General features: G+C 36.8%; 1 protein-coding gene across 4 annotated transcripts in view; it reads right to left on the bottom strand.

Moving 5' to 3' along the window:
* Nucleotides 1-4,509: 4,509 nt before the first annotated feature.
* Nucleotides 4,510-10,614, bottom strand: part of LOC106054371 (lipoxygenase homology domain-containing protein 1-like) — a 96,696-nt gene continuing 90,591 nt past the window's right edge. For all 4 annotated transcript variants that reach the window (XM_056045280.1, XM_056045279.1, XM_056045282.1 and 1 more), the window contains one exon: nt 4,510-7,889. In XM_056045280.1, the coding sequence (XP_055901255.1) occupies nt 7,702-7,889 (188 nt within the window). In that variant the 3' untranslated portion in view covers nt 4,510-7,701. The remainder of the gene's footprint in view (nt 7,890-10,614) is intronic.

Raw genomic sequence — 10,614 nt, 5'->3', positions numbered from 1 at the left:
TCATGTCAAGTTCATTAAGAAGTTTGGTGGAACACATTCTAGCCAGAAAGATCCCACTTCTGACACCAATTGTTACGTATTTCTGAATCTTCTGGCTAGATGTATTAGTTGGCACACAAATAAAAACACAGCAAAGAACTTGACGACTAAACTTTCAGTTTCATATAACTTTAATGACTATTAACTCTAACAATTCGTTACTGTAACATGTAGCGTAGAAGACTGTACAATATCTGTCAGTTTACAGTTAGCTATACTTCGTTGCAATTCATCTCTTCTCAACTTGCACCGAGTCGTATTCCACAGAACAGACCGACGACACACTTCCCAGTGTCGTTTTAGGTCTCTCAAAGCTGAACCAAGTCGTCCTCAAGTCTATCGAATCAGAGCCGTACACGTCTTACATCGACTGTATCGACTGTAACGGCTCAAATCCACTGTAGTTCGCTGTATAGACTTTAACGACAGTAGTCCACTCCAGTTAACTCTACCCTAGTTAACTTGCATCGAGTCGTACACATTTCTCTTCCACTAGGGCCGCACACGTCTTACATCGTCTGTATCGACTGTAACGGCTCACTCACGACTCCATACGACTGACTTTCACATTAACTTTCTGGCTTATATAGAGTCCCTAATCGCTTCTCCAAAGTTGCACAAACACTCCTAGTATCCTCTGGAATAACATGTCAGGAAATGTCACATCCTGTCTTTATTTATACATGTAGATTCCAGAAAACACTCGCTGCAGTGTTATCAAGTCGGGGTCACGCGTAGTGACCTTTATCTGTCACTGTTCATTAGTAACTGTCCTCCTACTTAGATCTGTTCGTCCCCTGGAACAACACGTGTGGACACGTCACATCTTGTCTTTGTTTGTACATGTAGATTCCAGGGAACACTAGCTGCTGTGTCATCTCGCCGGGGTCATACGTTGACCTCTACCTATCACTGTTCATTTGTAACATTATTTTATGATCTCTTTATATGGCTCCACCAGCTCACTTGTGTGGGCTCCTTCGAGGACAGCCTGACACAACTACCAGAGCAGTGGGATGCCATGCGCAGAACGCCACATCTGTTAGAATCGTTAATTAATTCCAACATAGATGGCTGCCTTGTGGTGAGGTGTAGTTGTCTCTATAGTACCGGTTTCGTACCCCGTCGTCCTGCCTGAGGTTTGGACTAGAAAGTAGATTATTTTCAACTCCGAAAGAACATTCGAAACATAAAACAAACAAATAATAATAGTCGAGGTTGCAAGTCAGTCTGTTATGCACCAGGAGGCCCATCGACTGCGACTTCAGCTGGCTTTTCTTTTTGGGTGTGCTCTCATAAGCTTTGATCATCCAAGATCAACTGCAAGGCAGAAGTGGTTTAGTTTCGGAGTTGTCTTTCCTAGATAAATTACAATCTCTAGCTAACGAGTTTCATCTACCCAGGTTTAGGGTTAAAGGCCTTATTCTCTCTTTTTTTGTGTGTGTAATCCTTTCCCGTATTTTCTTATAGGTGTTTTGTGACTATCTTAAATATAATTAACCACTGGAATATACCCCCCCCCCCACACCTCATCCACCAAGACTGCTAACCAGTTGGTCCACGGCTGTTTATTTGGTATACACAGCTAACCCTAAATCTAAGGGTTCTTCCCTTATTTGCCACCAGGAAACACGCTTGGCAGAAAGTGGTAGTTCTCTCAAGAACATTTTATCAATTAATGATCTAATATGAAACAAAAAATTCGTTTTTATCCCTGCTGCCTGAGATCATTATTTCATTTATGTTTTTGTACGTATGTACCGGTACCTAAAAAAATGTTTTCAGTGGCGTACGTCTCGAATAGACCCAGACAACTAGGCCGACTCCTGGCCTTCACATAAAAAGGCAAGTAAAAGTACCCCCTCTCAGACATTGCGATCTATGATGTAAATATCATCTGCTTCATCTGCGATTAACGAGCAGGATGTCATGTGGCCAGCACAAAAAAAAAAACAATTTTACATTCCCCAACTAAAGTCAGGTACCAAAAAGAGTTGGATGGCCTCAGGAGCGTCCTTAAAATCCAGAAATTAAACATCCCAATCATCACTGATATTCGAACCGAGACCTCTAGGTTTAAAGACTTATGTGCTTTGCCACTCACCCACCACGCCCACTTGGTCTTGACCTAGATAATGGATTCGGGATAACTGATATCACTGACCCTAACCCTAGATAATGGATTCAGGATAACTGTTATCACTGACCCTAATCCTAGATAATGGATTCAGGATAACTGTTATCACTGACCCTAACCCTAGATAATGGATTCAGGATAACAGTTATCCCTGACCCTAACCCTAGATAATGGATTCAGGATAACTGTTATCACTGACCCTAACCCTAGATAATGGATTCAGGATAACTGTTATCACTGACCCTAACCCTAGATAATGGATTCAGGATAACTGTTATCACTGACCCTAACCCTAGATAATGGATTCAGGATAACTGATATCACTGACCCTAACCCTAGATAATGGATTCAGGATAACTGTTATCACTGACCCTAACCCTAGATAATGGATTCAAGATAACTGATATCACTGACCCTAAACCTAGATAATGGATTCAGGATAACTGTTATCACTGACCCTAGATAATGGATTCAGGATAACTGTTATCACTGACCTTAACCCTAACCCTAGATAATGGATTCAGGATAACTGTTATCACTGACCCTAACCCTAGATAATGGATTTGGGATAACTGATATCACTGACCTTAACCCTAGATAATGGATTCGGAATAACTGATATCACTGACCCTAACCCTAGATAATGGATTCAGGATAACTGTTATCACTGACCCTAACCCTAGATAATGGATTCAGGATAACTGTTATCACTGACCCTAACCCTAGATAATGGATTCAGGATAACTGATATCACTGACCCTAACCCTAGATAATGAATTCGGAATAACTGATATCACTGACCCTAACCCTAGATAATGGATTCAGGATAACTGTTATCACTGACCCTAACCCTAGATAATGGATTCAGGATAACTGATATCACTGACCCTAACCCTAGATAATGGATTCAGGATAACTGTTATCACTGACCCTAATCCTAGATAATGGATTCAGGATAACTGTTATCACTGACCCTAACCCTAGATAATGGATTCAGGATAACAGTTATCCCTGACCCTAACCCTAGATAATGGATTCAGGATAACTGTTATCACTGACCCTAACCCTAGATAATGGATTCAGGATAACTGTTATCACTGACCCTAACCCTAGATAATGGATTCAGGATAACTGTTATCACTGACCCTAACCCTAGATAATGGATTCAGGATAACTGATATCACTGACCCTAACCCTAGATAATGGATTCAGGATAACTGTTATCACTGACCCTAACCCTAGATAATGGATTCAAGATAACTGATATCACTGACCCTAAACCTAGATAATGGATTCAGGATAACTGTTATCACTGACCCTAGATAATGGATTCAGGATAACTGTTATCACTGACCTTAACCCTAACCCTAGATAATGGATTCAGGATAACTGTTATCACTGACCCTAACCCTAGATAATGGATTTGGGATAACTGATATCACTGACCTTAACCCTAGATAATGGATTCGGAATAACTGATATCACTGACCCTAACCCTAGATAATGGATTCAGGATAACTGTTATCACTGACCCTAACCCTAGATAATGGATTCAGGATAACTGTTATCACTGACCCTAACCCTAGATAATGGATTCAGGATAACTGATATCACTGACCCTAACCCTAGATAATGAATTCGGAATAACTGATATCACTGACCCTAACCCTAGATAATGGATTCAGGATAACTGTTATCACTGACCCTAACCCTAGATAATGGATTCAGGATAACTGATATCACTGACCCTAACCCTAGATAATGGATTCAGGATAACTGTTATCACTGACCCTAATCCTAGATAATGGATTCAGGATAACTGTTATCACTGACCCTAACCCTAGATAATGGATTCGGAATAACTGATATCACTGACCCTAACCCTAGATAATGGATTCAGGATAACTGTTATCACTGACCCTAACCCTAGATAATGGATTCAGGATAACTGATGTCACTGACCCTAACCCTAGATAATGGATTCAGGATAACTGTTATCACTGACCCTAACCCTAGATAATGGATTCAGGATAACTGATATCACTGACCCTAACCCTAGATAATGGATTCGGGATAACTTATCACTGACCCTAACCCTAAATAATGGATTTGGGATAACTGTTATCCCTGACCCTAACATAATGGATTCGGGATAACTGTTATCACTGACCTTAACCCTAACCCTAGATAATGGATTCAGGATAACTGTTATCACTTATTGGAGAAGGGGAAAAGCCAAGCATCAGGCAGATATACAAGACTAATAATTGACTTCTCAATATTGAATGACTGATTGATTTGGGAATCAAAGATTTCAAATAAAAAGTCATAAAGAAAAACATGTCTTTGTTTTAATTATGTAAGTTAGGTAGAAGTAATACATTAAAAAAAAAAAGGTTTACAATAACTAGATAAAAACTGTGTAAAAATACATTTACTGTAAGAGTCATTTTTGTGTATTGGCAGGTTGGTAAAAGTAATAAAAAAAATGTATTTAAAAACAAGTAGAATATCACATTTGTGCTATAACAAAAAAAACACATTGACAAAAAAAAAAAAAAATATATATGACGTTGCAACACATGGAGAGTCCTTGTACAAAATTATATTTAAAATTTGATCTAAAAGCATTAAATAGACCTGAACATATAGATAGTAATACAATGAATACACAAAAACTAACTTATCAAAATAAATAAAATACATATAGTCTTACCAATGGAGGAATGTTGTGTTATAAAAATCATTTTTTAAATCTACACTTTCATACAAATTGGGGTTGAGGGGCCAAGTATTCAAGAATTATAAGAAAAATCTAGCATACAATTCTCTCCCTTACCCAAAAGATAAAAGGAGGGGCTCCATTTCAAGCCACCTCTGATCATGTTTCCAAATCTGACACTCTCCTACAAAACAGCTTCACACCCAAAAATAAAAGGGCTGCCATGGAAATAGTCCATATTCAATTTGTGATAGAGAGTAAAGCTGTAAGGGCAACAAGTTGTAAGGTCATTCCAAATATTGACCAGTGATTCATAATAGGCAACACAATCATAATGTAACAGAAACCAATTTGTTCTTGTCTTTAAAGGAAATGTAATGGATAATTCAACATGTAAAGCAAAATAACAATATAGTATTATAACAACATTATACAAGTTCAGGCTGTTTCTATTATGTTCTTTTATCTTTTGAGCATACAATATTATTACATATGATATTATAACATACAATATTATTAATAGGGTAAATTTCATGGTAAATAAATGGCACATACAATCTGAGAGGGAAAAATGGAATGTGTAGAGAAAAAAAAATCTAATTACAGCTAACATTTTTAATTAGCTTAAACAATATCATTTAATTAACTAGTGTAGGCATTTTTTTTTGCACACTTAACCCAATCAAATTACAACAAAACAACTTTCTCTTGTTTTTTTAGGAGACAATTATTAATTTAGTACAACAAAAATAACAATAAATGTTTTCTTTTATATTCACTCACAACAATTTTCAACATACCAAATAAAAATGAATGAGCTTTTTCATGTAAAAGTAAAGAAAAAAAAAGAAAGAGATCTTTAGAGAGATCTTGGTGAGCCATTAACAAAAGGTGGAAGCATACATAGAAATATGTATTAATGTATTATCTCTGTATGCTGCATTTCAGTAATTCTCTCATTGGGGCTGACTATTGAACAGTATTAAAATTAACTATTCAATAGTATTAAAAAGTGGGAGCATATTATATTAAATCGGTGGAATACACCTTGGGCAGGAGTGTGGTGTTTGGGTACAGGAGTGTGGTGTTTGGGTACAGGAGTGTGGTGTTTGGGTACAGGAGTGTGGTGTTTGGGTACAGGAGTGTGGTGTTTGGGTACAGGAGTGTGGTGTTTGGGTACAGGAGTGTGGTGTTTGGGTACAGGAGTGTGGTGTTTGGGTACAGGAGTGTGGTGTTTGGGTACAGCAGTGTGGTGTTTGGGTACAGGAGTGTGGTGTTTGGGTACCAATGAACAACATAAAATAACATAGTTGTCTGTCACTATGTCACTACATTCATTAAACTCATTTTGATTTTATGTAACTTTTGTATTGGTTACTGGTGATTGTTCTTATGTAGATATGAATTACGTACATTATTGAAAGATTGAAGGGAGGTGGTCTCAAAAGATCTTGCTTTTCTGGGCATCAGGCACCATAGGTACTCTGTTATTAATTTTATTTTACCTATTTTGACCCATAATACATCAGGACTGGTCATGACCACCATGCTGTTGCAGTGAAGTGTGCTGAACACTTATTTAGATAACCACCAGTCTGTCCTGACTGGTAAAATGCTACTAAAAGACAAAATATGACAACTATAAACAGTCATAATTAAGACCAAGATTGTTGAGAAACCCTGTTGTTTTTAACAATGCCCTGTAAGTAGCACAATAGATTATCTTGCTAAATCAAGGTGTCTAACTCTCAGCTAGTTGATACTTCTCTTGAGTAATACTAAATAATTAACTTAAAAGAAAAATCTAACGTTTGTCACTATGTAGAAAATATACAAACACAAGGCCACTTGTGTCAACAATGAACAAAAGTTCTTAACAACATTGTTTTGTGTGATCTTAGAAAATAAATGGACAAATTAAAAGTGAAATTTACAAAAACAAGCTATGGCTGAAGTTTGTTGACAAAATTGTGACCATGACAACAGGATACAAAAAGCTGCTTTCACAACTGATATGTTTTAAGAAATTTGAAAGGTGCCATCAACAAGGCAGTCATAAAGTATATATTTAATATAATAGTTGCACTCAGATGGCTGCCTTACTGAGCTATATGTGTTCAGACTGTCAGTTCAAACTCAGCTCCCTTAATCATAGCCATCCATCAGATTTGGGTTTGGTTGAAAAATGCCAAACCAGGAAGATAACTCAGCCTATTATATTATCATTGTTTGTTTAAAAAAAAGCACTTAGCTTTCACAAACATTATGTTATTAAGTACCAAATGATTCTTGGTAATTAAAACCACCAAGGAAATATAAGGGTTGATTGCTCAGGATTCAATATGTAAAAACTGCCAACAAAAATCTTTCACCCAACTGTGCATTTTAAAAAATTATAAGAAAAATAACATTAAAATATAATACTTTACCCGTAAGGCAAAAACCTAGAATATTTGTTAAAATACTAAACACGAAAAAAACAACAACAGAGCATAACAATTGTTCTTCCATCTCAAACAATCACCATCATTTGTGACATCATTTGTGACATCATTTGTGACATCATTATACAACAAATAAAACACCAGTAATTCAGTATGCACAAGATTGAGAATTAATAATCATCAGTACTTTAGAATGTTTGGCACATTATGAATACATTTAAAAATCAATGTTGATTAACTGTTTTATTTTTATAAATCTGAAGCTAGAGACAATGGCCACGGGTAAGTATGTACCCTTCTGTCACATTTTGTAATTTCTTAAAAAAGCTTACATTCATAACTAAGTCAAATGAATTCATTTAATCTGTTTTGGCAAAGAGTTCCCTGGAAATCTGACAATCTCCTTTCTTTTTGGACAGCCATTTGCCACATGGAAAAACTGTGGTGACATTTGAAGCCATGTTGATGATTTCTACTCTGTCTAAAAGCCAACTGGAACGGAGGAAGCTAGAATTGTCATGTTCTATTTTAACCTTTGTCAGCTCACCTGGGAATGAAATGGAAAAAAAAGGGATATTTTTGGTTTCTTTGAACAAAAGAATAATTATATTTATATTTTCTTGCAGGTGGCTGTTGTACCTGTAAAAAATAACAGGACGCAGAATGCTTTTTGTTTTATCTATAGTCATGGTGTGTTGGCTTTAGGAAATAAAATACAAATTAAAAAAAAAAGAAAATGTGTACGCTTTCAGAAGAAAATTTTTTTAAAAGTACTAAGCAACAACATTAGTAGCTGAGAAGACAATGATTCTGTAAGAGAAGTGCCATTGTCTGGTTCGACTCTAAATCAGCTATTTTAGCACCTGTCATCAGAGCAAAGAGAGATGCACTCGCTACTTACAAGGCAAAACCTACCCAACGCAACCTGTTAAGTCTGAAAGGCTCTCAGACCCTCCCAAAACAAGACAGCACCTCTTAAATCAACCACAAGGGAAATTATCACAGACAAGCTCAGTCTCTGACTCAGCCCTTAAGGCCACCATACTAAGACTAAGACTAAGACTAAGACTAAGACTAAGACTAAGACTGCTTTATTGATCCTTACGGAAATTTGTTGTGATTACAAGGACTCGTTTCTCATATAAAGACAACACAACAGAAAAAATACACATAAATACAACAGACAACATAAAGAGTTCATTCAGCGACTACACACAGGTATCTTGGTGCATTTCATGTTCCCTGATCAATGAGTGGCGGTGATAGAGTCTGACCGAGTGAGGTACGAACGAGTTTTTGTACCGCTCCGTTCTTGTTTTGATTGACAGCAGTCGCCCACTTCGCGACGACCTGGCGTAGTTCTGATGGAGCGGGTGGCCGTTGTCTTCCAAGATTTTTTCGATTTTTCTTAGGCACGTTTGTTCAAAAAGTTCCTTTAAATGTGGTAATGTTGTGAGTGTAATTTTTGATGCTTTTTTAATGATGTTTTCTAGACGTTGCAACAGTTTAGATGAGGCGTTGCCTTGCCAACAACTTATTCCGTATGTTAGCAGATTTTGTACAGTCGCGCCGTAAAATGTCTCAAGGATCTTCTTATTTAATTTAAAACTGTTGAGTTTGTATAGAAAAAAGAGTCGCTGGGCTGTTTTCTTTGTCAGAGTTCCAAGGTGGTCTTCCCATGAAAGCTTGTTGTTGATGATAATGCCTAGATATTTATATGCCTTTACTTGTTCTATAGATGTAGTGTTTAATTGCAGTTCACGTATAGTTTGTTTTTTCTTTCTAAAATCTATTATAAGTTCTTTAGTTTTTGTTACATTCAGTTCTAGAAAGTTGTCGGTGCACCAGTTTGTAAACTCTTCTATCGAGCTTCGATACTGAGTTTCGTCTCCTGAAATAAGACCGACTATGGCAGTATCATCAGCGAATTTAATGAGTTTAACTGAGTCATAGATGCTTCTTATGTCATTAGTGTAAAGAGTGTATAGCACAGGAGAAAGTACACAACCTTGTGGAGCACCCGTACATAGTACTCGAGTTGACGATTTGGTGTTGTTGACTTTAACATACTGGGGCCGTTGGGTTAAAAAGTTTAGAACCCATGCTTGCAAGTAAGGGCTTACATTTAAGTTACTCAGTTTGTTTATCATTAGATGTGGCTGTATGGTATTGAAAGCCGAGGAGAAATCTACGAAGAGGACTTGTGCATATGTTTTGGGTATATCGAGATGCTTATAAAGCTGGTCCAAAAGCAATAGAATGGCATCCTCAGTTCCTCTAGCTGCTTTGTATGCAAATTGGTGAGGGTCTAGGCTGTTATTGACTTTTGCTACAAGTTGTTTAAGGATATATTTTTCAAAACATTTCATAACAATAGGTGTTAGTGCTACTGGGCGGAAATCATTTAAGCAATCTATTTTTGGTTTCTTAGGCACTGGTATGATTTCTGAAGTTTTCCAGTTGTGTGGAATTACGCACGTTTGCAATGACTGGTTAAAGATATGACAGAAGATAGAAGAAATTTGCTCCGCACATAGCTTGATCAGCTTGCCACTAATTGTGTCTGGTCCACAAGCTTTTGTTACGTCTACTCTTTTAAATAACAAGGTCACTTCATCCTCCGTTACAAAATTGACGTAGGGCTCTTGTTTTCCTTTGGACAGAGTGTTGAAAAGTTCTTTGTGTAGATCAACAAAATCTTCTTTGTCAAAACGAGAATAAAAATAATTTAGTTCGTTGGCGAATTTCTTATCATCAGCCACTAAAATTTGTTTTCGTTTTGAGGCGCAGCCTGTTATTTTCTTTAATCCCTCCCAGCATTGTTTTGAGTTGTTCTTTGCAAAGAAATTCTCAATTTTTTCTTTGTATGTTTTTTTCCCTTCAATTATTGCTTTTCTCAGTTTATTTTTAGCATTTATAAACTCTTCGTTGCTAGCCTTATACTTTGTTTTCTTTTCAGTAATAAGGTGTTTGATTTTTTTGGTCATCCAGGGCTTATTGTTTCCATAGACTTGTATTGTTTTTGTTGGAATTGTTAACTCCTCGCAGAATGATAGATATGAGGTAACAGTTTCTGTTAGTTCGTTTATGTCTGGACAGTTCTCAATAAAGATTTCCCAGTTAGTTTTCTCAACGCATCCTCGTAGTTTTTCTACAGCCTCTTCAGACCACATCTTGACCGTTTTTATAACTCTCTTTGTAGTTTTAAGAGTAGGTTTGTAATTTGGTATAAGATGGAGTAATACATGGTCAGATTCTCCAAGTGGGAACAA

This window comes from Biomphalaria glabrata, chromosome 10 (assembly GCF_947242115.1).
Source record: "Biomphalaria glabrata chromosome 10, xgBioGlab47.1, whole genome shotgun sequence".
Classification (NCBI taxonomy): domain Eukaryota; kingdom Metazoa; phylum Mollusca; class Gastropoda; family Planorbidae; genus Biomphalaria; species Biomphalaria glabrata.
Note: the sequence above shows the minus strand (reverse complement) of the source record. Positions and strands in the feature narration are given on the sequence as shown.